General features: G+C 42.1%; 1 protein-coding gene across 1 annotated transcript in view; it reads left to right on the top strand.

Annotated features, from left to right (window-relative positions):
* Positions 1-27,281, top strand: part of LOC146634546 (protein NLRC3-like) — a 165,728-nt gene extending 138,447 nt beyond the window's left edge. Inside the window, exons 2-5 of the mRNA XM_085377481.1 lie at positions 19,997-20,132; positions 23,535-23,611; positions 23,728-25,552; positions 27,063-27,281. Coding sequence (XP_085233607.1) covers positions 20,023-20,132; positions 23,535-23,611; positions 23,728-25,552; positions 27,063-27,240 — 2,190 coding nt within the window. The 5' untranslated portion in view covers positions 19,997-20,022 and the 3' untranslated portion in view covers positions 27,241-27,281. The remainder of the gene's footprint in view (positions 1-19,996; positions 20,133-23,534; positions 23,612-23,727; positions 25,553-27,062) is intronic.
* Positions 27,282-27,765: the final 484 nt, after the last annotated feature.

Raw genomic sequence — 27,765 nt, forward strand, 5'->3', positions numbered from 1 at the left:
GGAGGAAACCCGATTCACGGATGACGGAGATTTCCTTCACTGGAAATAGGCCTTTCAGACCGAGCAGCTGGCTGCTTCTCTAATGTTCTTTTGGACATCAGCAGTGCGTTCAGCTCAATGGTCTCTCTTCCAGCTTTTTAAATGTCACTAAACGAGTGCACAGGGTTCTGTCCTGGGCTACTTATGTCAACGGTGTGGCACAAAATCTAGATGCATCTGTTCATTTTATACCATCAACATAGTTTTCAAACCATTACAGCAGCTGTTGATAGTATTCAGTCTCAGCTGGCTGAGACTGGCTTTAAATGTAGAAAAAACCAAAGTCATGTTGTTCACAAACAGAAAGAGGGTCCGGCTTTATTTCCTTCTCCTGTATCTGCTCAAAGTATTTCTATTGAAACTGTGGCCTCGTACACATACCTCGGTATTGTGGTTGATGACAGTCGTTCCTATAAGCCACACATTGAACATCTAATAAAGACACTGAGGCTGAAGTTGGGCTTCTCTTCCAGGAACAGATCATGTTTCACAGGAAAAAGCTTGTTGCTGCCACCTTTTTTTACCTGCCCTGGATTACAGTGACATGATTTATATGAATGACTCTGCTCGCTCTCTTCATCTGTTGGATTTTGTCCATCATGGGGCATTAAGATTTATAACTGTCTGTAAACCTTTAACACACCACTGTACTCTGTGTTCTCTGGTTAACTGGTCCTCATTGGTCTTACACAGGATGGTCCATTAGTATCATTTTATCTATCAATCTGTTTCTGGGTTACTGCCTCCTATTTATCAGAGTACATGTTAGGCAAACAGTTTAGTCACAGCCTGCAGTCTCAGGACATCATTACATCCACTGTTCCATCAGTTCATGCAGAGCTTGGGAAGAAGGCGTTCTCCTTTTCTGCTCCGTCTTCATGGAAAACATAACCGAAGGATTTAAGGCTCTCCATTGATTTCACTTGCAGACTTCAAAAGACGTACACATGTTTTTGTGAAACCATCTCTGGGAACTTGTTCTCGTTTTTAATGTGACTGAGTACATTACACAAACTTTTCTTTTATTGTTGTAATTTTAATATGTTTGTCTGGAACAGGTCTCTCTTGTAAATGAGACATTGAGTCTCAATGAGCCGACCTGTATAAATAAAGCTTCAATTACAAAGTCCTTTGTTTAAAAGTTCCTTCAGCTGCCAGTGGGATGTGCTGTGGCACTATCGGTTTCTGAGCCTTTATATTGTTAGTTAGAAACTACAAATATAATGGCTCACTGTATTTCAGAATCAGAGAAACTTTATTAATCCAGGAGGGAAACTGAGTTGTCATAGCAGCAAATATACAAGAAACAACAAGCACTCATATAAAGTGAGTGTAGAAACAGTTATGATAGATAAATATTCAGATAAATAATATCAATATATAATATAAATAATCTATAATCCAGTTTTGAGTTCCCTCCCCAGACTCCTTAACGCCCACTCACATCCTGGGCCATCTGACCTCAGGAAATCACATGATAGGGTGGGGCCAGGTTTCACAATGAGCTCACCCGAAACCCTGGCTGATTAGGACCCCCACCCGCTTTCACACCTTGGCTCATGTGATTACGTAGAGGATCATCAGGGGGTCCTTTGTCCCTCTTTGGGGGGAAACTCCCACTGGGTTTAAATCTGGGACTCCCCACCAACTGACCCTTAGAACTGAAGAAGCTTCTCAGATGAGAGGTGAAACATCTTCAAGCAACTCAAAGAAGTCCAGACGCTTTTCTTTGCAAGCTCCTTAGTCTACAATGACCTGGATGACTGAGAACCGTCACAGACAACTCAGTCCCATATTTTAGGTTATTCTGAATAAATCGTTCATGCCCTCTCTTTGGAAAGAAGCTGTTGTGGTTCCTGGTCCTAAATCTAGTCGTCCAAAAGTTCTAAACGACTTCAGGCCTGCTGCCCTCACCTCAGTCTTTGAAAAAATCATCAGAAATGTGATTATGGAAGACACTGAACTTCAGCTTGATTCAATGCAGATTGCACATAAGCCCAATAGAGGAGTGGAGGACGCGCTTTTGATTCTACTTCACCTGATTGTCAAACACGTAGAGAGTAAAGGACTTCAGTTCATCGATTTCTCTGCTTCTTTCAATAACACAGCCCCAGATTTGAATCAAAAGACTTTTAGAACAATTTGAAATCCGGACAAACCTGAGCAAGTGCAGTCATATAAATATCTTGTTGACAAATGCTATTATTTTTCTGTAAAGCAAATTGACCTAAAAGTAAAGTAACCTTGATATGTCAGGATGTAGATGCCCCACCCAAAAACGTCATCCAGCCCTGAAACATCGGTACTGCTCAAAGCAGCATTGCTGTCCACACGTCCATCAGAGGGTTTCTTTGGACTTCATGGTGTTGCTGCTCCCAGTATTCTCTGAGACAACCTCTGAGGCCATCACAGAGCAGCTGTATTTGTACTGACATTACATTACACACAGGTGCACTCTATTTAGTCATTAGCACTCATCAGGCAATGTCTATGGGCAACTGACTGCACTCAGACCAAAGGGGGCTGAATAATAATGCACATAACAATTCTCTTCACTCTGCTGACAAGAGATTCAACCCCCACTATGAGCACCTTCTAAAGAGCACCATTGCGAGTATCCTCACCAACTGCATCACTGTGTGGTATGACTCCTGCACTGGGTCCTGCAGGAAAAATATGACAACGGGTAGTGAGAGCAGTGGAGAGGATTGCAGGTACCTCTCTTGCCTCCCTCCCCAGGAGATCTACTGCGCCTGCCTCATCCAGAAGGTCCTGAACCTAAAGGAGGGATTAAAAATAAACAAGAACAGTTTAAAAACAGCAACTGGGCTGCCTCTGTTAAAAACAACAGAAATGCGAGCAGGGTGGTTAATTCAGCCCAGTTGTCAGTAAGTTTAAAAGTTCTGATCTAATAAGTGGTTGGTCTGCTAGACAATTCTTTATTAATCACAGTTGTCAATGTTTTCTTGTATATCATGAAGTAAGAAACTAACAAGACATGTATATACACATAAAATATTAATTTATAAAAGAGCATAAATAAAAAAGTTATTCACATCAGAATAACATCATCACACTAAAGACATCAAACTAGAAAAAACTTCAACTATTTTAATTTAAGCTACTTCTGATTTTTAATTTAATCGTCTATTAACTGAGAGACAAAACATTTCAAGATGGATTTGATCATACATTTAGAGGTTTGGTCGCCATAAATACTTTTTAACTATCTACAACAATAAAACAACAAAGATGTGAAACTTAAAGGTTTGTTATACATCCGTTTCCTTACATGAAAGACTGGCTGCATGTTTTTCTTTGTTGTTCTTGCAGGTTTCAAAACTACACGCCCTGGGCTACCAGCCAATTCTGTTTCTTGGACAGTTTGACCGTAAGGGCCGTATAGTAGGGGACGTGATCACTCACATCGAACCAGCGGAAGGTGCTGCACGTGACATCCTCATGAAGATGAGGAAGCTTTATGAACACCTTCTGAGAAGTAAGATATGCTTTGTCCATTATCTGTAACCAGGTGTCCTTATCAGGTAGCCTATCCTAGCTGTCTTTGGGTGATACTCATGGTACACCTTAGATAAGTAGGCAGTTCACCACGAGGTACATAGAGACAAACAAGATGGTGAAGACGAGGATAGTTCAGAGTCACCAGCTATTCTATTCAACTCTACTCTATTCTGTTCTATTCTATTCAACTCTATTCTATTCTGTTCTATTCTATTCTATTATTCAGCCAAGGTTCAGACCAGTAACCTTCTTGCTGTGAGGTGACAGCTGCCCTACATGTCCTGTGGCTAACATGAAAATAGTGTTATATCTGCCTTATTACCTCCCCATGTGGCGTTCACATCACCAAAGCTAGCCATCGTGAACCTCTGCTGTTACCTGACTTAACAATTTTGTATTTGTGTGTGTGTGTGTATTATGGTCTTTCACACTCATGTTTATGCAAATGTAATTGTACAAATCTTCTCGAACACCACACCTGATAATTCTCTTTGAGACTTTCTAGTATAACAAGTACATATGTAAACATGTTACCAATATGAACACAAAGATTCTTATACACTTATATACTTCTTAAGAGGTCACCTGATTACCTCCCTGAGGTCGTTAGCATCACCACTGTACAAAACTCTTAAGTCACAGTACTAGGTTGAAGTGTCAAATGTTGTGCACTACAAATTCAGGAAAGTAGTGTCATCAGAGGATAAAAGTCATTAGCTCTCTGGATTTATAGTCACAGTCATTAATTTATTAATGTACAATGTAGAAAAGCACTACAGATGTCACACTACCCCCGAGGGCACTTGTACTGAATGATTTGGGTCAGTGAGGGTGTGAGATGACTTACTTGATGCCAATATTTACAAGTTGTAACTTTAGTAAAAACCTAACTGAAAACATGCAAATCACTACTTATTATGTGTTTATGTGTACTGTACATTTTCAACCCCTTTTAATGAATATTTAGTATTTAAAATTTTGCAGAATTACAAGTTTCACCTCCTGCTAAAAGTTCTCCACCAGCAGCTGGACCATCCTCTGCTGACAGTGTGGATGCTGGACCAGTCCCAGACCCAGAGGCTCTAAACCAGGAATTTATTCTTCATTTAGAGCCTGAACCAACATCTTCCCTCTGTCAGCCTCCTCTTCATCTCTGCTTCCTCCTGCATCCTCCTCTTCATCTCTGCTTCCTCCTGCATCCTCCTCTCCATCTCTGCTTCCTCCTGCATCCTCCTGTTCATCTCTGCTTCCTCCTGCATCCTCCTCTCCATCTCTGCTTCCTCCTGCATCCTCCTCTTCATCTCTGCTTCCTCCTGAATCCTCCTGTTCATCTCTGCTTACACCTGCATCCTCTTCTTCATCTCTGCTTCCTCCTGCATCCTCCTCTTCATCTCTGCTTCCTCCTCTTCATCTCTGCTTCCTCCTGCATCCTTCTCTTCATCTCTACTTCCTCCTGCATCCTCCTCTTCATCTCTGCTTCCTCCTGCATCCTCCTCTTCATCTCTGCTTCCTCCTACATCCTCCTCTTCATCTCTGCTTCCTCCTGCATCCTCCTCTTCATCTCTGCTTCCTCCTGCATCCTCTTTGTTTGTTCTTCCTCCTGCATCCTTCTCTTCATCTCTGCTTCCTCCTGCATCCTCCTCTTCATCTCTGCTTCCTCCTGCATCTTCCTCCCTCGATTTCTACGGCGTACACCTCGGATGTCCCAACCAAAAAAAGGAAAAGTAAAGGTTAGACGTTTTGTTATTGTAAATGTACGAAACACATGACAGGTTCGTTAAGTTTGATAAGATTTCTTTTTTCATTTTGTTTCATTCTTTCATTTTCTCCAGTTTTACAGACCTCATGTAAATATTTCCTTTGTTATTTTTCAGAATGCTGAAAACACAGTACACAGAAGATTTTCAAATATGAAGAGATAGTAGACAGGAGAGTTGTAAATGTAAGTAATTTAGCCTGCTGCTGTGCAGATTTGTTTGCATCTTTGGACTTCCCGGATTTGAACTGTGCCTGACTGACTATCCATAAGCTTTTGTATTTGATGAATCTTCACTAATTCAGCCACTGAGTCTGGATTTCGCTCCAAATAGGACATTAAATAGGAACATACCACCTGATACGACCTGGTCGTGCTGCCTTCCTGATGTTTACGTTCTTTAACCCTTTAGAACCGGTAGGAGCGGACACGCTCCATTTTGCGTAACTATTTTTAAATCCCGGTAGCACTGCAACCACGTGAGCTAGCGCAATAATTTTTTTTGCATATGAAACCGGAGGAATTGTACTTACATCTTATGCCATCAGCTTGTCCTCGGTCACAGTTTCCTTCCACATATAGCTTTGCAAAAACTGCATAAAAAGCGCTTGTAGCAACAAAAACATAATATTCCAGAAACACGCTTTGCTGATCCGATCAGCTGTTTGTAACACTTCCTACGTCCATCAGCGCGAACTATCACATGACCGCATGACCTGCCCGAGACCGGAAGTGACGTCATTTTGCGGAAATGTAGTTTTTTTACCATCGTGGCCTCATGAGCTTATACTTGTGTTTTTAAAAGTTATGTTTGACTTCATGACTTTCTGTGTTGTTTCTGGGATGCTGAGGACTCATATTGCACTGCTGGAAATATTTTATTTTGATGCATATGCTGTTATTTTGCAAATTTGCACTATAATATATTTTTTCGTTTTTCCTGCAGTATATGAAAATTGGTGTATCTCAAAAATAAAACTATGAAAACACTCAAAATAAATTTCCTTTGGTGGGAAACTAGTTTGTGCAACTTTTTTGTATTTACAGTTTTGAGGGATAAGCCTCTTAAATTTCTCTAACTAGAAATATATGTTAAAAAAACAAAAACGATTTTAAATTTTTTTGTAGTTTATTGCACTTTTTTGCAATTTATGTAATTACTATGCACTTAATGCAGACATATTATTAAAATTTGGGCTATAATGGTTGTATTGATGTATAGCAACTTGAAATGCTCCAAAAAATAGCTCCACAGCATGTAAAAATATAATATAAGCTCTGGCGGACTTGGTTCTATGGTAGGTCTTAAAGGGTTAAAGTCCTCCTGACATCATGCTCAGAAGGAGTGATTGATGTGGAGGTGCTCCTTCCCATTCAGTAACATCTGCTTCAGTTAGTTTTGCTTGTGAGCCACAATGTAAGCAGTGTTGCTTTGCTGACATGCACTCGATGCTGGCAGTACAAGCATTGTAGTGGTTCTTATGTTTTTGTAAACTAATTGTATAATATATTGAGCCATTCAATAGTACACAAATGTTTGTAGGCTCCTTTTTGTATGCAACTTGCATGTCTTTCTTAACTAAATGTTTGTTTATATCATGTTTTTCAGGAAAAAGAAGAAGTTAAAGTCAAGTGGAAGCCTTGCTCAACATGGTATGTAGTAACAACTTTGTTGGACGGGAACAGACATTCATACTGTTGATAAATAGTTATCACCTCAATTTGAACTCATGTATTTGGACTAAAGTAAATTGGGAGCTTTTAGCTGTCAAGCTGCTCTTCTGTGAGGAGCTTGATAGCTGTCCACCTCCAAAGTCCATTATGAGTTTTGGAGGTGGACATGGTCAAGACTTTTAAGAGTTGGCATAAGACTTCACTTCTTTGTAGAGCTTATAGTTAGGGCTGGTTCAGCTCAGCCCTTAGTTATGCTGTCATAGGACCAGACTGCTGGGGGTTAGTGCCCCCCCCCCCCCCCCCCCCCCTCTCTGTCTGTCTCTTTCAGGGTTATGCAGGCTCAGTATTGGTTGAAGATGCAGTCACGTCTCCTTTTACTAAAAACTCTCCCCCTCTCCCTCACCACCATCTGTAAACACACATGTCTCAGTAATGCAGTTCATGCATGTTACTAACTAAACTTCTTCCCTGGAGTTTCTGTGCTCTCTCATCCAGCAGGTTCTGAAGGATCGTGGCTGCTGCTGTGGTCCTGCTTGACGTCTGCTTCATATATTATTACTCTCTGACTTGATTTGATTCATTTATATTACAATGAAGGTGTATAAAGCATGACATGAATATAGAAGATATTTCATCCTAAAAAATTGTCATATGTCACAACCTAAATTATCCTATTTTGTGTGTGTGGTTGTTGTTTGTTATGTTTTTCTCCTGACAGTGGCAAAGTGTGGGATGACACATGGGAACCTGCGCAGTTTTACACACAGTAAACCAGGCACCACAGGTCGCAGAGATCGCACAGTTCACAGTTTGTAGTTCAGCATAAAAGTTCAAAATAAAATATTTACTGTACAATTCTAACCAGTGTCAGTCTCTGTTTCACTCTCTAACTGTGGCTTAAGTACATAAAACACTCATGAATCTGATCCATCAATAATATCTTCCCAGCACTCGATTTCTCATAGTTTTACATATCAGCCAACATTATTGTCTACATGCTCATAAATATAGAAGTGACTTGGCTGTTATAACATATTGCAAGTTAAAGCAATACTGCACTGCACGTAAAGTAAGTAACATCTTGTATGAGGTGATTAGGGTCAGCAGTGCTGTGTATGGGAGCCTAAAGCAAAGCTAACTGCACCAGTACCAGCTTCACAACATGTTGTATATTATACGTTTCTACCTGTTTGTAATATGTCATCTGTCATGTTTAGATGCAGTGACAATTGCACATTTGGAGTCGTGGTCATATGTGGTTTTTATATACAGGGTATTATTTTTTTCTTTTAATTGTCATTTTTTCTATTTTTCTTGTTTGTTTGCACATCATTATTGTGTGCATATTGCATATGTAACATTACTTTTATTGTTAATATTATTATTAGATACCAAAGATACAATTTGATTAAGGGTTTTCCTGTCAAAATGTCAATAAAAATGCAATTACACGTGTAAACAATAGGATCAAAATACACTTTTAAAAAGTCTGTTGATCAAATACTGATTTTCAAAACATTCTAGAGGAAAATAGAGATAAAATAATCTGAATACTAACAGTGATCTTGGATGATGATGGAGGCTTGAATGGATTATTCTGTTTCAGTCAATAGGTTCATATCTATGACAATAATTTGATAAGTTTAACAGGTTGGTTCAGGCCTGGCAATACAGCAAATATTCACAAACTTTTGTTTTTGAAGAATGTTGATCTTTTTTGGGATGAAGCTATCTGGCAACATGACACAGCCCTTTAACCTCATCTGTATGTCTATCATGTGGCTGTGGTACTGGGTTTTGGTTTGATGCATATGCAGGTTACAGCTGGGGAATGGCAGTATGTTGTGGATTGATTTGGCATGTTCAACCACTGTTACACCAAACTCTCTCACTTATAACATGATCAAGGCCTCTTACCCAGTGTCATGGATTCTCTGTAGTTTTGGGGACACAGGGCCAAAGTCTGAGGCAGTAAGTCAGATCGAAGAAGGCAATGATTCTAAAATGGGAGTTTACTCGTGTCATTGTGTATATCCAGGAATATGTGCCTGAGGATAGTTGTCATGAAATCAATATTAAATCAAAGTTTTCCTTAATGACCACAGCTGGCATGAGTTCTCCAAAGCTGCCTGCTGTCTCAGGATCTGTCTCCAAAAAGAACCAGGGAGCGCTAACATGTTATGTTCTAAACTGATGAAGAAAATGCACATTAAACATAGTATAAACTTACTGAGTGAAGTAATGTGAAGAGGATGCCTTTAGCTGCTATTGGGTTGGTTCCTTGATCAGTGCAATACAGAATCATTAATCTGGTTTGATGTAATGTCCTTAAAACACGTCAAAATGAGGCTCTGTAGTCTGTGTGGCCTCCACATGCCTGTATGACCTTACTACAACACCTGGGCATGCTCCTGATGAAGTGGCAGATGGTCTCCTGATGGATCTCCTCCCAGACTCCAGGACTAAAGCATCTGCCAACTCCTGGACAGTCTGTGGTGCAGTTGGTGGATGGAGTGAGACATGATGTCCCAGATGTCCTCAAATGGATTCAGGTCTGGGGAATGGGCGGGCCAGTCCACAGCATCAATGCCTTCGTCTTGCAGGAACTGCTGACACACTCCAGCCACATGAGGTCTAGCGCTGTCTTGCATTAGGAGGAACCCGGGGCCACCCGCACCAGCATATAGTCTCACAAGGGGTCTGAGGATCTAATTTCAGCACCTAATGGCAGTCAGGCTACCTCTGCCGAGCACATGGAGGGCTGTGCGGTCCCCCAAAGAAATGCCACCCCACACCATTAGTGACCCACTGCCCAACCATCATGCTGGAGGATGTTTCAGGCAGCAGAAGGTTCTCCAATATGTCTCCAGACTCTGTCACAAGTACTTAGTGTGAACTTGCTTTCATCTGTGAAGAGCACAGGGCGCCAGTGGCAAAGTTGCCAATCTTGGTGTTCTCTGGCAAATGCCAAACATCCTGCACGGTGTTGGGCTGTAAGCACAACCCCCACCTGTGGACGTCGAGCCCTCATACCACCCTCATGGAGTCAGTATCTGACTGTTTGAACAGACGTGCATATTTGTGGCCTGCTGGAGGTCATTTTGCACAGCTCTGGCCTTTCTTTCCTACCCCACAGTACCTTTCCTTATCTTTTGTTTCCTACTCTTTTACTTAGTCTTTGATCACGGTTGTCTTTCTAGATAATTAATGTCATTTGTTCTGGGGCGAGTCACTGGCTCGGGTGCATTCTGGGACTGTCAGTTCACCAGTGTGCTGGCATGCTTCTTAACAAACACACCACTACAGCAAACATCTCAGTTGTACTTGTTGATTTCTTCAACAAAACACTGAACACAAAATGTCCTTGTGAGTGTGCTGCCTGGTGCTTTTACAGTTTGTGGTAATTTGAGCAGCCCAGAAAGCATCCCATGAATTAAATTATGTTATTGTATCTGAACATGTACACGAGTCATTAAATTAGATGGGAAAGAATGATTCAGGGTAAACAACTGCACCAAGGGAATTACATTTTTCTTCTCAACATGTAAAATGTCTGTTGATAAGCAATTTCTAAAACAGACATTATAAAAATCACATTAAACAGATGTGATTAACTTTTTATTCTAGCAAACATAACATCAATGATGACACAATCAGTCTTCATCAGAAGTGCTCAAATCACTCTCATCGTCTGAAACGTCCTCCTCCTCCTCCGAGTCCATTTCCAGGAGTGGTTGGTGGCTGAGGATTCTCTTGTACACGTCCTTTACTTTGAGCGTTTCAGCTTTCAGTTCACTTTGTTTTTAAACCAGGCTATGGAGTCCTTTCTGTGCATCCTCCGACATGCCAACAAGGGAGGCTGTAAAAACAACAAAACTATTAAATATAAGTAAAACAAACAAACAAACAAACCTCACCTCATAAACACAAGGAGTTAGGATCATGTAATTAAACTTTTTTTAAGGGAGAAGGCAGTGTTAGCTAGCAACCCAAATATAGGTAAAAGATCCAGTAAGACTTTAGCATCTGCTATTATTTTCAATCAATTCATCACCAAATGTATAAATAAATAAAAGATGTGCTTACAGTCTGAGGAGATTGTCCCCAACACCACAGATCGCATTCGCAACACTGTCCAGTGATGCTGCATCTCCCTGCAAAGGATCATCTCCTCCTCTCTCAGGCGCCTCACAGCCATCACCTTCTCAAAGACCTTTCTCTTTGTCCGGAGGTCAGCAGCAGCTACAGTTTAACAACATCAGATGGGAAAACATAGTAGCATATTATGATTCAAGAACAAAACATTCAACTACTGCTCAGATACTGGGAGTTTGTTTAAAAAGGATATTTAGAAATCAAGAGCTTACGTTCACTTGTGCTCTGCCAGGGCCAAACGTCGGTCTGCATGAGGGCATCACTGGATACGATTTGCTTTGTTGCTTCAGCGAGCTTGTTGTAGTCGTCAACAGCAGCCGCCAAGCGTTTCTTCTCATCTAAGATGACCTTGTGAATTCTGTGTCGCCTCTTGTTGCTATCTGTAAATAATCATAAAAAGGAACACCTTCACATAATGCATATATTTACATTTTAATCTACACTCATCAATTTGTTTGCTAGAACAAATCACATCCAGCTTAAACAAACCTGGATCTGATTTTATTCTGTTTACAAAGTAGCTGTACGAGCTGTACAAACTGAGCATCAAACGGTCCGTTTCAAAGAAACTGTGACACCATTTTGTCTGTAAAGACTTTGTGTTCGCACTCTGATGATGACGACAAGCTCCTCTACTCGTGCCTGCAACGCTCCAAGGCTGCCATCAGTTTGATCCGTTTCTAAGTGAGAGGAATATTAATCAGAACACAGGATGAGTAACAGTCACCAAACTACAGTGGACTCTGTAATCACTGACTTGATGATATTCATTATAAGACATCTGGAGCCTTCATGTGCTGCATTATCATGAGATAACAAGTATGTTGGTGTTCAGCTTTATAAAACCAACTAGTACGACATCACTTCAACCCAGGTCCAATCCAATTTGATCAAACGCAGCAACTCTGCCATCAATTCTGCTTTTACAAGCTTATTTTTCATTGTTTGTTGACACTGTCAGAAAGATCTTAACTCTAAGTTCTTTAATGAGGCCATGGTGGGTCCTGTTGTTATACACGAGTGCATTATATTGAGACTCACCTTCAGCCCATTGCTGCACATCGGCCACCCATTGCTGCAGTGTGTCGTCATCCACACCCAGCTCATTTCTGCTCGCATTCAGGCTCTCCACTTGTTCTCTAAGGATCCTTATGATCTAAGAATACATTAATAAATGTCATTCATATGGACATTTTTAGAGTACTGGGGTCCGTTCTTCGTACGTCGCTTACTTCATCCAAGATCAAATCATCGCGCTAACTTTGAGCTCGCTATTCCGGTTCTCCGAACACACCTGTTGTTGACGATTAGTACAGCTGGATGAAGTAATGTGAGATCACTGGGTGGCCCAACAGGGGCTACGCATCGATAGTAGAAACATTGATCGGCAACCCTCTGATTGGTCGGCGAAAATGTCGAAGGAGTGTGCTCGGTATTTTTCGGCAGCAGAGCAACTCTTGAGTGAGGGATTTCAGGAGTTTCAGAGTTTAATCAGAACGCAAGGGAACACTGCAAAGGCTGCAAAAGCAAGGAGAGAGGGCTGGCAGAAAGTTGCTGACAAATTAAACTCGTAAGTAATTTAATAATAATAATAACAATAATAATGGAGTGGATTCATATAGCGCTTTTCAAGGCACCCAAAGCGCTTTACAATGCCACTATTCAGTCACTCTCACATTCACACACTGGTGGAGGCAGCTACGGTTGTAGCCACAGCTGCCCTGGGGCAGACTGACAGAAGCCAGGCTGCCATATCGCGCCATCGGCCCCTCTGGCCAACACCAGTAGGCGGTAGGGTAGATTTATCATACCACACTATATTATCCAATATTATATTACATTATATTATATTATGTTATATTATATCCCCTTACACATTAGAGCCACAACAGGACCCACTAGAACATGGGAACAAGTAAAAGTGAAATATAAGAATATTCTACAGAATGGTAATATTTATCACTTATATTGCTTTTAGTCTCTTGGAAAGAGACCCTGAAATAATCTGTTTGTTTATAACAGCAACCAAGAAAAGGGCAGAGCAAAAAAAGACAGGTGGTGGTCCTGCACCCCCTCGTCAACAAGTTGGTTAAGTAAATAATACCCTCACGGGAATATCGATATCTCTCAATGAGCACACTGTCGCACTGGGCTAAAGGATCCTGTCTATCCCGCAATATACGCTGAATTCTGAGGACTCTCCTTATCAATCTTGCACCTTCCGCAATGGGTGGCCGCGTATACGGACAGGACATGGCTGCGACAGACTTCCCAAATCCACCTTCGCTTTTATAGCCGTGGTCTCTCATCTTGATTACACAAAGTGATTTGCAATTACTACTCTGAAATATGAATTACATCTGTAATAATCACATACATGTAATAGAATGTTAATAGTACATTTCCCTTTTTTAGGAAATGACCTGTATGTATCTGTGTGACATCAATAAATGGATCTGGTGCTGCATTATCTTTAGTTACATTGATGTTATTTATTTATGGTGAAACAGTGGTGGAATATCGCTGTTGCTTTCGTATAAATGAAGCGGACATACCTGAGTGGCCGCGATCTAATCCTGTTTACATAAAGTAAACCTGCTCCCGAGCAGGTTTACGCTTACGGCTCTGTTGCTATGGCAGCAAGTCCCGGATGAGCTTCGGGGAACCGAACGATCCAAGATCATGCGAAATCGTCAACAATCAAATCCAGCTAACCTACTTAGCGAGGTACGAAGAACGGGCCCCTGGAGTTGAATTTGGAGATAGCAGGTTTACAAACAAAGTGATCAGTTATATTTTGATAAATGAAATTTGCCCTAATCCGGTTAAAAGAAATTTTATCCTTAAAGAATTTGAGACCATGGAGGTTAAGGCGATAAAAAAAAAAGTATATTTCACTTCCTCTTTCCCCTAAAGTAAAAGAGGTTCACTTTAAAATCATTAATGAGGTTTATCCAACCAATGAATTCTTAAGACGGAAATTAAACTTAGATGTGAACGCCTGCACATTTTGTGAAAATGATATTGAAAGTCTGGATCACTTGTTTTTCTACTGTGAATCAGTGCACTCCTCCTGGACTGACATGTGGAGCTGGCTACAGTCCAGGAGAATTCAGTTACCACATTTGACGGTGACAGTAATAAAGTTTGGAATTCTTGCTGAGAATGCAGATTTTGACCTGTTGATTAGGACGTTTTTGTTAATGGGAAATCTTTTTTATTCAGAAATGCAGATACTTTAAAGCTAAACCATGTATAAACAGATGGCTGAATGACTTTAAACTCTGGGCTAAATCGCTGAAACTTGTGAATAACAAGAAAGCTCATAAACTTGTTGTTTTATTTAAAGAGTTTAATCTATGTTAAAAAAGGAACCTCCCTAATTTATAATCTTGACTGCCCTTTTTTGTTCATGTTATTTTTTGCCTTTGGTTCAAATCCTTCGACGACTGTTCTTTCTTTTTGTGCTAGCTCTTTTGGCTTTGTGTTTATTTATTTTTGTTTGTTTTTTCTTCCTTTTCTTTCTTGCTATAATGCTCAACCGAGGATGTTACATATTCGGATTAATGATGGTGCCTTGTATGTTATACTGTTGTTTGTAAATAAAGTTCCTTAAAAAAATAAATTAAAAAAAATGTGGATTGTCAGGACTGAGAGACCTCTTCCCTCTGACCCCTCCCCAAACCCTCAAACCCTCCTACCCACAAACTCTGTGTGGCTTCACGTGTTCTGTTGATGTTTACATTATCGAAATAACTTGAACACAAACAAACAAAGAGGAAGACCGCACCGGAAGGAAACAACTACAAGTCCCAGCATCCTCTGTGTTTAGGGAGCAGCAGTGAAAGTGAAAGCCTCCGTTGAGAGGAGGAGGAAGGTGGAGCTGAGGCGGGTGAGTGTTAACATGAATATGTTTCTTCTTATGACATAAAATAATTCCACGCTGTTCGTGTCTGTGGGTGAAATGTGAGGCCGTCGGCTCCTCTGAGCGCTGGTTTCCTGTAAGTAGAGAGGAAGTGAGTTTAGCTGAGCCTCCGTTTAGTGTGAGAGAGCAGGAGGAGAGTGAGAGCTGTGCTGAGGCAGGGTGAGTGTTAACACCGCTCTGACATTACTGTGTCTCTGTGGCGGGAACAACAGGCTCCGTCAGTGGAGGCAAAAATAATCAGACTTTGGTTTTTCAAAGGAAACAACTTTATTCCCGCACGCTCATTGGATAACGATGTGTCAATCTCGAGCTATTAGCCAATGAGCGTGCGGATTCACAGAAAGACCCGCCTTTATCACGGGACTTTAAAAACTACAATGGCGACAGAAACTCCGTGAGTGGAGTTCAGGGTGACGTTATGAAACTGTGACGTTTGAGCCACTTCCTGTTCTCAGTCCCAGCGTCCTGATCACCGAGGTTTCTGTTGCTCTGGGCCCTGTTTCAGGAAGCCGGTTTAGAAAACTCAGAGTGAAAAACGATATTCAGGGTTGAGTAACCCCGAACTGTCCAACTCGGAATATTCTGTTTCAGAAAGGCTGATAACAAGTAGTTCAATCAATGCGGAGTTGCTTTAACCCCAAGTTAAGCGCGCGCACGAGGATACATAGAGCCCTGATTAGTGGAGCACAGATTAAGCGAGTCACCATGGAGACGGAGGGAAAGAAGGCGCGGTCAATGTGTTTTACAGCGCTTGAGGCCGAAAATCCTGATGGCAGCATATTGTAGCAATGGGAATTGCATTTACCAGTGTGTTCCGCCCGGAGTCTTGAGAGTGTAACACCGGAAGGTGAGAACCAGAGACTCATGACTGTTTATTAAGAGTTTAATAAAAGTTTACCTCGGAGGAGGGAAAGTTCAACCGAGCATCTTGTGAAGTTTATAGAAAGAACAAGATGAAACATGGTGGCAGCGAGGTCTAGAGTGATCCACACCGCGCTTTGAAGACAACAGATTGAGCGGACGGTATCAACGCGTCTAGCTAGGCTAGTTAGCCTCGGAGGTGCTAACGGCTCAGGACAGCAGGTGAGACGCTGACGAGAAGAGCGCAGCGGCGTCTACGATGGATGGATTGAAGCCACCCGCACAGTGGAGTATGGATTCAGTGAACCTGTCTAAAGCGTGGAAAACATGGAAAGAAGAGCTTACACTCTACACGGAACTAGCTCTGCCGGATGCTGAGGAAAAGGCGAGAGTGAAGCTGTTTTACTATCTGATTGGGGAACGGGGCAGGGAGCTCTGTGGAACGCTGATCGGAGCTGAGGCAAGAGTAACAGTAAGTGAGCTGATGAGAAAAATCGATGAACACTGTAATCCCAAAGTTAATGAGACTGTCGAGAGATACAGATTTTTTGCACGCAATCAGGCTCCTGGAGAAAATATTGATAAATATGTTACGGACCTGAGAATGCTGGCGAGCACCTGCAACTTTGGACAATTAAAAGACTCACTGATCAGAGACAGGATCGTCTGTGGCACGAACAGCTCCAGTTGGAGGGAAAGGTTGCTCAGAGAAGAGAACCTCACATTAGACAGATGTCTAGATATTTGTAGAGCAATGGAGATTTCAAGAGAATACAACAAAACAATAGCGGGACAGGCTGTAGAGGAACTGCATGCAGTAAAACAAAAAGAGAGAAAAAGACTGGATAAAGAGATATCATGCAGATTTTGTGGAAGAGCACATGAAAGACTCAAATCAAAATGCCCAGCATATGGAAAAAAATGCAAAAAATGTGGCAAAGAAAATCATTTTGCTATAGCATGCAGGAGTAAAAGCGGACAGAGTGAAAACGGAAAAAAGGTCCACACAGTGACGGAGCAGGACTCGGATTCCTGTGAGGACATAATGACTGTCACAGCTATGACACAGACTGCAGTAGAAGTGAACCAGATCAAAGAATCAGACATGAAAAAACGAGAGCAGCTGTTTGCAGGCATGATGATTGGCACCAGCCTGGTCAAGTTTCAAGTTGACTGTGGTGCAACCTGCAACGTTATTCCCATCAACTTGTTGAACCCTAACATCAAAATGGAGCACACAGACAAGGTTCTTGTGATGTACAATAAGTCAAGGCTGTGTCCATTAGGAAAGTGTAAGGTCAAGCTGACAAACCCAAGAAACAACAAAAAGTACAGAGTCGAGTTCCAAGTGGTAGAGGAGGATTGTAAAACACCTCTACTTGGGAGAACAGCTAGTGAAGCGATGAAGCTAATACAAGTTAAATATGATATAACCATAACATATGTTCCAGGCCGCGACATGCTACTTGCTGATACGCTGAGTAGGGCCTACCTGCAGGATAGCATCAAAAGCCAGACGGAGTTGGAGACAGAATGTGTCAACATGGTGGACTATGTACCTGTTTCAACAGAAAGCATGGACAGAATACGGGCAGGGACAAGAACCGACCACACACTACAAACGCTGATAAAAGTAATACTAAAGGAAAATAGAAAGAAAGCTAAAAAAGTAAGGGGAAGAAAGAATTTTTTATTTTTGAAGAAAATTGTGTCCAACAAAGAAATGTCATGTCTAAGTTTTGTTCCAGTTGCAAACTGAGTTCTCAACTTATGAATAGTTCATTATCTTTGTAAAAAAAAAAGGGATGTAGCAATGGGAATTGCATTTACCAGTGTGTTCCGCCCGGAGTCTTGAGAGTGTAACACCGGAAGGTGAGAACCAGAGACTCATGACTGTTTATTAAGAGTTTAATAAAAGTTTACCTCGGAGGAGGGAAAGTTCAACCGAGCATCTTGTGAAGTTTATAGAGAGAACAAGATGAAACACATATGCCGATAACATGCAAATTTTGCGGAAAAAAAGTAACACAGCCTCAGCTGCAAAAGAAAGGGAGCATGCATGGCAAAACATAGCCGACAGAGTCAATGCGTGAGTGTTAATTTAAACATTGATCTAGGGATTTCCACCCATTTAACATGTTATTTATTATATTTCATTTTTTATTTTATACATTTTATTTTGTGATGTGAGCGCAGGTGCAACCCAACAGGCCCCAAACGTTCCTGGCAGCAAGTAAAAATCAAATATAAAAATATAGTCCAAACAGGTAAGGTGTAATTGTATTATGAGCCATAGTGCTTGGTCTGTTTGTCCTATGTAAATCAATTGCAGTTAGAGGCTACATTAATTTTCTTTCTGTAAGCACTTATTGAAATTATCTGAGCACATTACAAGTACATATTTGCTTACTCTGTATGCTCAAATGTGACCCGTTATAGCCAACAGACAAAAAGCGGAGGCCCGAAAAACAGGTCGGGGTCCTCCACCACCACCACTCACAGAGCCTGGCCACTTGGCTTCCACATTTGTGATAATGTTGGCAGCATCACATATGATCTTCACAGTGCAGAGAACACAAATTAGCATCCATTACTATAATGAAATAATTTGTTAGTTTGAAATGCTACAGGGAACTATGTACCTGCACATTAATGCTGTGGAAAGACTTCCTGTTCACATAGTCTCCTTCATTTACTGAAGGAGCAATGATTGGAATGTGAGTGCCATCTGTACAGCCAATCACGCCTGGGAACCCTGAAAATAAATGTAAAATTTAAGTAGTAGTTCAAGTATCACCACATCATGAATTAAGTTTTGTTCATCCTGCTACCTGCAATTTTGTGGCATCCCTCTTTGATGAATCTTGTGGGTCTGTGACCGGGGAACACAAACGTGTACAGGAGACGTTTCAGTGCAACTGTAACATTCCTGACTGCCCGACAGACGGTAGCCTTGGAAACGTGCTCAGCGTCACCAATATTATACAGAAAGCTCCCGTTTGCAGAAAAACGAAGTGCAATACAAATAATATGTACAGAACTGAGAGGATGTCCGCGATGTGTCACATGAGTAATATTAGGCCTGAGGATGTTATTCAAATAAATTATAGATTGTGCTGAAAAACGGTGACGTTCACACAGGAAATCATCAGGAAATGATAAAACGCGCTCTAATCACTCTCTCCCGGCGGAGAGCTCTGCGGAGGATTTGGGCTTCAACATCTACTGGCTCTTCAAGGAAGGGGCACCCCATGTCTGACACTTCCTACAGTCAGGTTTCCGACACAGAGGCGGAGAACGTCAGGGTTAGTTGAAGTAAACCTGCTAGGGAGAAGGTTAGCTTCACGGAGTGTGTCGTCATAGTGACTCACTCAGGCTTCATCTAAACTCGCTTTGTGAAACCGAAAACCCAGAGTTTTCGTTAACTCAGGGTATACTTACTCAGAGTTTGCACTAAACCGGCTTCCTGAAATAGGGCCCAGATATTGATTATGTTGGTAAACAGGCTGTAGCATAAACATCAGGTCTGTTCTGAAAACTGGCTTTATTTTTTCAAAGTAAGGGAATATCTGTGGTCTGATACCGCGGGCTCATGGGCTAAGGACTTGGATTGACAAGTCAAGCGCAGATGATTGTGTTGTTTCTTATAAAGGCTTGTGTGTGTGTGTGCCTTCCTGTGTGTGTCCTTGTGTCAGTGGAACTGAATCAGTGTGTTAGAGAAAGTGCTCCTCTGCTGTGCCGTCATCGTGTGGATGCTTCTTTTAAAGTTGGAACTCATGTTTTTATGATCTGCTTCATTTCATTGAACCTTTATTTCTAACCATGAAGTCCCTTTGAGGTTACAGCCTCCTGGTTAGGTTTAGGCTGTTATTGTGCTTCAGGCTGAAATATGAGGAGTAAGGAGTGGGGCTGGTTAGCCCTCATGACCCTCACCATAACACATACGTCACAGGACAGTGTTTACCACAGAAACTCCATGAAATGATCAATGAGAACTTTAGAAACCCGTCAGTGTGATGCTTCCAGTACAACAGCACCTCTGAGTGTGTGTGTTTGCCTCTCAGACTAACTCCACCCTGACATCAAGAAGATGGAGGAAGAGGATGGAGCAGGATCTGCAGCATCCAGCTGTGTGTCTGTGAGGAGTGACCGGTCCAAAGGAAAACCTCCAGAGTTCAGTAATGAACCTGCAGCAACAATGTAAGAGAGCTGCTGACTCATTTATTCAGTGTAAATAATGATTTTTGATGCAATGGGAGAAGAAAAATGACAAAAGCAGTTTTAAAAATAAGGATTAAAATATTACAAACTATATTTTTGAGTTTCCTGATGTAGTACAAAAATATATGAACATAACTGTATATAGGACAGATATTTTACGGTTCTTTTAGGCAGCACCAAAAAACAAAAAGACTGTTTTTAAGCTGTCTGAGGTAGTGAGTCAACATGTCACACTGGGTCAAAGGTCAGGGAGTAAAAGTGTGTTTTAAAGGAGGTTTAAAAGCAGCGAGTGAAGGAGCCTGTCGAGGTAAATCGTTCCATAACTGATCAAATTCAGTTGGTGGACCTCTGTGTGAAATCAAGCATCTGGTTCACAGAGAGGATAACCCTCACATGGGCTGTACAACATTATATAGGGAGACAAAAACAGAGATTATCGTAGCCATCGCTCTCTCGCATGGACGTGGCAGTCTTGCTGTCTGCTGCGAATCCTCCCCGTACCTCCGTGACCTCGTCTGGTATCTGCTCCCTCCTCTGTAAGATACAGTAAAGGAAAACATGTCTCTGCCTAGTCTTGAAAATCTAATCTTATCATCCATTGTTCTTCTAGGGCCTCTTCTTCTTGTGGCCTCAGCTAACTGCTAATATTTAAATGGCTAACGTTAACATTTATGATGAACTATGATTAATTAACTGATGTTGAAACTGGAGCTTTACTGACCTCTGAAATTCCTCCTAAAGTGTTATTCAGTGTTGTGACAGTCAGCTGCTTCAGCTGCTGCTGGGATGGGCTGTGGCAAAGAGAACAGAGAAAATCCAAATCAGTTTTTCTCTGAATTCAAAGCAAGGAAACAACAATATATTCTACATGGTGAAACTGATGGTTTCTGGTGTTTGGGTCTGTTTTTCTGTATTTATGCAGATAAAGTGTAAACTCAGATGAATTATACCATCAAATGTTAAAGGAAAATATCAGGATGAGTGTCTGTGAGCTGAGAAGGACGTGAAGCGAGCAGTTTATCCCAGAGCTGAAGCTGCTCTGTGTGCAGAGATGAGCTCAGATTCCTGCTGTGATTGATCAACAGTCACAGAAATGTAGACTTGTAGTTACAGTGGGGAAAAAAAGTATTTAGTCAGCCACCGATTGTGCAAGTTCCCCCACCTAAAATGATGACAGAGGTCAGTAATTTGCACCAGAGGTACACTTCAACTGTGAGAGACAGAATGTGAAAAAAAAATCCATGAATTCACATGGTAGGATTTGTAAAGAATTTATTCGTAAATCAGGGTGGAAAATAAGTATTTGGTCAATAACAAAAATACAACTCAATACTTTGTAACATAACCTTTGTTGGCAATAACAGAGGTCAAACATTTATTATAGGTCTTTACCAGGTTTGCACACACAGTAGCTGCTATTTTGGCCCATTCCTCCATGCAGATCTTCTCGAGAGCAGTGATGTTTTGGGGCTGTCGCCGAGCAACACAGACTTTCAACTCCCACCACAGATTTTCTATGGGGTTGAGGTCTGGCGACTGGCTAGGCCACTCCAGGACTTTCAAATGCGTCTGACGGAGCCACTCCTTTGTTGCCCGGGCGGTGTGTTTTTGAATCATTGTCATGTTGGAAGACCCAGCCTCGTTTCATCTTCAAAGTTCTCACTGATGGAAGGAGGTTTTGGCTCAAAATCTCACGATACATGGCCCCATTCATTCTGTCCTTAACACGGATCAGTCGTCCTGTCCCCTTGGCAGAAAAACAGCCCCATAGCATGATGTTTCCACCCCCATGCTTCACAGTAGGTATGGTGTTCTTGGGATGCAACTCAGTATTCTTCGTCCTCCAAACACGACGAGTTGAGTTTATACCAAAAAGTTCTACTTTGGTTTCATCTGACCACATGACATTCTTCCAATCCTCTGCTGTATCATCCATGTGCTCTCTGGCAAACTTCAGACGGGCCTGGACATGCACTGGCTTCAGCAGCGGAACACGTCTGGCACTGCGGGATTTGATTCCCTGCCGTTGTAGTGTGTTACTGATGGTGACCTTTGTTACTTTGGTCCCAGCTCTCTGCAGGTCATTCACCAGGTCCCCCCGTGTGGTTCTGGGATCTTTGCTCACCGTTCTCATGATCATTGTGACCCCACGGGATGAGATCTTGCGTGGAGCCCCAGATCGAGGGAGATTATCAGTGGTCTTGTATGTCTTCCATTTTCTGATGATTGCTCCCACAGTTGATTTTTTCACACCAAGCTGCTTGCCTATTGTAGATTCACTCTTCCCAGTCTGGTGCAGGTCTACAATACTTTTCCCGGTGTCCTTCGAAAGCTCTTTGGTCTTGGCCATGGCGGAGTTTGGAGTCTGACTGTATGAGGCTGTGGACAGGTGTCTTTTATACAGATGATGAGTTCAAACAGGTGCCATTCATACAGGTAACGAGTGGGGGACAGAAAAGCGTCTTACAGAAGACGTTACAGGTCTGTGAGAGCCAGAGATTTTCCTTGTTTGAGGTGACCAAATACTTTTTTTTTCCACCCTAATTTACGAATAAATTCTTTACAAATCCTACCATGTGAATTCATGGATATTTTTTTCACATTCTGTCTCTCACAGTTGACATGTACCTCTGGTGCAAATTACTGACCTCTGTCATCATTTTAAGTGGGGGAACTTGCACAATCGGTGGCTGACTAAATACTTTTTTGCCCCACTGTATTACTGCAGTATGGTCACAGCAGATACTGATAAACATGTATTATGAGGATGGATGATCAAGTTTCTCACTCTCTCCTTTAAATCTCAGTTTTTTTCTTCTTCACAGTTTATCTGTTAATTTATTAATGAATAACACTGAAAGAGTTTCTGTTATATTTCCCCTTGAACATCAGCTTATTAGGGCGGCATTAGGAAATAGCCCCCCTCCAAAGAATGAATAAATGAATGATGATAATAATAAAATGATTCAAAAGCAGAGCTCAGAGTGGTAGAATGGTCAAACATGGATCCACGGGTGGTACAACTGCATTTGGTGACGTGACTAAAGCAAATCTTTCAAATAATCCCACCATCAACGGGATGTTGTCTCCTTTACTACGGTTACTTTACTTGGTCACCGTGTGAATTTCTTTGAAATGAACCAAATTCTTTTATTTGTTGGTTGTTGCATATTTAACCTCTACAGTCAGGAAAGGAGGAGATGAGGCCTCAACAATGTTGGGTTGTAGCTGTGGTTCAGGTTAGAGTGAGTGTCCATGGAATAAATGTAAGTCAGTGAACTGGAAACATGACTGTGTTAAACTTTTTTTTCCTTTTTATAATGAGTCTAATCAAAGGTGGACAGAAGTATCTCCACTTTGACTTTTCTGTGTCACCATCAGAGCTTCTGCACAGTGTGGAGAAAGATCCAGAAGCAGAGCTGGACTGCAGACAGCCAGTCAGAGCAGCTGTGTACAAAGTAAGACTGAACATCTGTCTGCTGATGGACTCATTTCTGAAAACTGGACTTCTTGTGTTGTTCAGACATTGAAGAGTTTTCTTTCTCTTTAGTCTCATTGTTTTTCTTTCTTTCAGCAGATGTTGGTCTGCAGGAGGTTTTAGATGAACATAAGATCAGTCTGAGGAGGAGATGTGAACGTGTGACTGAAGGAAGTGATGAAACAGGAAGTAGAACCCTCCTCAACAGGATCTACACTGAGCTCTACATCACAGAGGGACAGAGTGAAGAGGTTCATACCCAACATGAGGTGAGGCAGCTGGAGACAGCTTCCAAGATGGACGCCCTCCATGATGCTCCAATCAGGTGCCAGGACATCTTTAAAGCCTTACCTGACCAACAGAGACCCATCAGAGTGGTTCTGACCAACGGCGTGGCTGGTGTTGGAAAAACCTTCTCAGTGCAGAAGTTCACTCTGGACTGGGCAGAGGGCTTGGAGAACCAACATGTCAGTGTGGTGGTTCTGCTTTCATTCAGGGAGCTGAACCTGATCAGAGATGAGCAGTACAGTCTTCTGGAGCTGCTCCATGTTTTCCATCCAACATTACAGAAGGTCACAGCAGAGAAGCTGGCTGTCTCTCAGCTTTTGTTCATCTTTGACGGCCTGGATGAAAGCAGACTTTCATTGGATTTCACCAACAGGAAGCTGCTGTCTGATGTCACACAGAAGTCATCAGTCAACCAGCTGCTGACAAACCTCATCCAGGGGAATCTGCTTCCCTCGGCTCTCGTCTGGATAACTTCCCGACCCGCAGCAGCCAATCAGATCCCTCCTACATGTGTTGACAGGCTAACAGAAGTACGAGGCTTCACTGACGCCCAGAAGGAGGAGTACTTCAGGAGGAGATTCAGTGATGAAGAGCTGTCCAGCAGAATCATCTCCCACATGAAGACATCCAGGAGCCTCCACATCATGTGTAGTATCCCAGTCTTCTGCTGGATCACTGCTACAGTTCTGGACCACATGTTGACTACAGAGCAGAGAGGAGAGCTGCCCAAGACCCTGACTGACATGTACTCACACTTCCTGCTGGTTCAGACAAAGAGGAAGAAGAACAAGTACCATGAGGGACGTGAGACGAGTCCACAGGAGCTGATGGAGGCTGACAGGGAAGTTCTTCTGAAGCTGGGGAGGCTGGCGTTTGAACATCTGGAGAAAGGAAACATCATGTTCTACCAAGAAGACCTGGAGCAGTGTGGTCTGGATGTGACAGAGGCCTCGGTGTACTCAGGAGTTTGTACAGAGATCTTCAAAAGAGAGTGTGTGATCTTCCAGAAACCAGTCTACTGCTTTGTTCATCTGAGCATTCAGGAGTTTCTGGCTGCAGTCTACATGTTCCACTGTCAAATCAACAGGAAGACAGAGGTGCTGAAGATGTTTCTAAAACCAAAATCTTTAATCAAGATGATTTCCAGTGTTTTTGATAACAAAGATCTCCAATCACTTGAGGTATTTATGAGGAGAGCCATGTCTAAATCCCTCCAGAGTAAAAATGGCCACCTGGACCTGTTTGTTCGCTTCCTTCATGGCCTCTGTCTGGAGTCCAACCAGAGACTCTTAGAAGGTCTGCTGGGTCAGACAGAGATCAGTCCAGGAACCATCCAGAGAGTCATCAACAACCTGAAGAAGATGAACAGTGATGAAATCTCTCCTGACAGAAGCATCAACATCTTCCATTGTCTGATGGAGATGAACCACCTCTCAGTACATCAGGAGATCCAAGAGTTCCTGAAGTCAGAGAACAAATCACAGTTTATCTCTGAGATCCAGTGCTCAGCTCTGGCCTTCATGCTGCAGATGTCAGAGAAGGTTCTGAATGAGTTGGACCTGCTGAAGTACAACACATCAGAGCAGGGACGACAGAGACTGATTCCAGCTGTGAGGAACTGCAGAAAGGCTCGGTGAGTCCAGATGTGATCATTAACATCATTGATCAGTGTAGGTTAGTAGTTTAATTTTGAAAATAAAATCAGATTGTAACCACAAAGTGTTTGTGTCCGTACGCTGCAACCTTCCACACCATTCCTTTATTGTACAGACTCAGCAGCAGCTCCATGGATCCCAAATCCAAGAGTGGAGAACAGATTGGAAGTGTGTCACATCCATGCAGTCACAGCTGTTTCCACCATGTTTCCACTGATATTAATCCTGTTCAATGACACGTTTCATATCAGTGAATATGTTCTTTAGGACGTCCATTGACACGTTTAAGTGTCCTGCTGGAAATCACTCAAATCATCCATGAAATCCATGAAAAATCCTTTTAGTGTTTCTAACTTCACCCTCTGTCCTCTCTCTCTCTCCATCCTCCTCACTGCTTCTTTCACTGATAATCACACAAACATCGTATTCAGCTACAAAATAACACAATAATATCATCTGATGATCATTATTATAAGAGCAGGATCCATATTTGATATCAGAGTAACACACTGCTTGGTTATGTGCAGTCATCATCAGTGACTGTGGGTCAAACAGAAGCTCTCTGATTGGTTGCTGACCTTGGTCACCTGTCCACTCTCACCTGTTTGTGTTTGCTCTCTCTTTGCTGTCTCCATCCTCTCTCTCCTTTCTCTCCCTCTCTGTCTTTGTACGTCACTCAGGTCCAATGGAAACAGTGACATTTACAAACCAATCAAAGACAAACTGATCCATGTCAGGTTATAACAATATTCAAAGTGAATACAGGCTGCTGCTGGACACAGACAGGTAACATCATTTTGACTTGCTGTCACCTGGATCTGGACTCATAAACACTGAAGCCCTGAACAGGAATACAAATCATTTTCTGCCAACTAGCGACACACCAGCAGATAATGGCTCAGAAAGCTAAAATGAGCCAATCATTTCTGTGTTTAGTTCCCCTGAAATCAGATCTGATATCAGCAGCTGTGAGTTCATTCATCATTATTGTCCAGTGATGAGATTTCTGCTCCGTTTGGTAACAGTCAGCAGGTTTTTCCTGCGTGTGGACGTGAACAGTCGTACCTGACAGCAGGTAGCAAACAGAGATCATCTTCCCAGCTGGAACTCTTCACTGAGCTGAACTCATTCAAAATGTTCTGGAGTCAAAACAGGAAACAGTCCAAATGTGTGTCTTCACTCTGACTCTGGATCAGATCTCAGTGACAGACTGTGGACATTATGGAAGCCTAAATGTGACACCATCTTCCTCCTTCATCTGCAGATTAAAGCCAAACAAAGATTCTCATTAAAAGTCTGCAGGTCTGAGAGAGACTCAATCGTTGTGTCATGTCAAACACAGTAAGAGGAGCTGAAGCACAGATGTGAAGAGCAGATTCATCAGATTATGACCTCACTCTGTTTTGTCTTCATATACATTCAGTCTGTGTTTATAATGCAGATTTTCTGCTTTCATAATAACACATTTTATATTTTCTATCATCACAGACTGACTCGGTGTGGACTCTCAGAGACTCACTGTGAAGTTGTGGCCTCAGCTCTGAAGTCAAACCCCTCCCATCTGACAGAGCTGGACATGAGTGAGAACAAGCTGCAGGATTCAGGGATGAAGCTTCTGTGTGCTGGACTGGAGAGTCCAAACTGTCGACTGGAGACTCTGAGGTGAGTTCACTGACTGCGGCTGTTGTTGTTTTTCTATATTTCAGGTCTTTGATTGATGTTTGAAACTTTCTTTAGTTCCTAAATGTTCAGGGTGTGTCTGAAGACAAATGTGAAGAAGTTTGAGTGCTTTCAGAAATGTTGTCTTTCCAAACGACTGAACAACAGTTTTTCCTTTTGGCTCCAAACAGAAGTGACAGACTTGAGCAGGGTTCATTTAAAGGCTGACAGAAGTGGAGTGGTGACGGGGAGATGTTTGACAGGACAGTGTTTCAGCCTCCACAGGTTCATGTTGTGCTCCATCAGTCAGTAAAGATGAAGTCAGTGCTGATGAGGCTGTAGAGTGTGTGAGGGATGTGAATGAGGATGATGAAGATCTGATGATAGCAGATAAAAACAGGCTGCAGAGACTTTGAGCCATACAGGGCACACAGTGTGTGTACAGAACAGCTGAAATCATTATGGAGGCCTCACTGGAATATGGAAGCATCACAGTACAGCTTCAGTGAAGCTTTAAAGTCTCTGATATGAG

The sequence above is a fragment of the Diplotaxodon limnothrissa genome, linkage group LG3, assembly GCF_057381915.1.
Source record: "Diplotaxodon limnothrissa isolate DT_005_m linkage group LG3, D_limnothrissa_male_GT1.1, whole genome shotgun sequence".
In the NCBI taxonomy this organism is placed as follows: Eukaryota; Metazoa; Chordata; class Actinopteri; order Cichliformes; family Cichlidae; genus Diplotaxodon; species Diplotaxodon limnothrissa.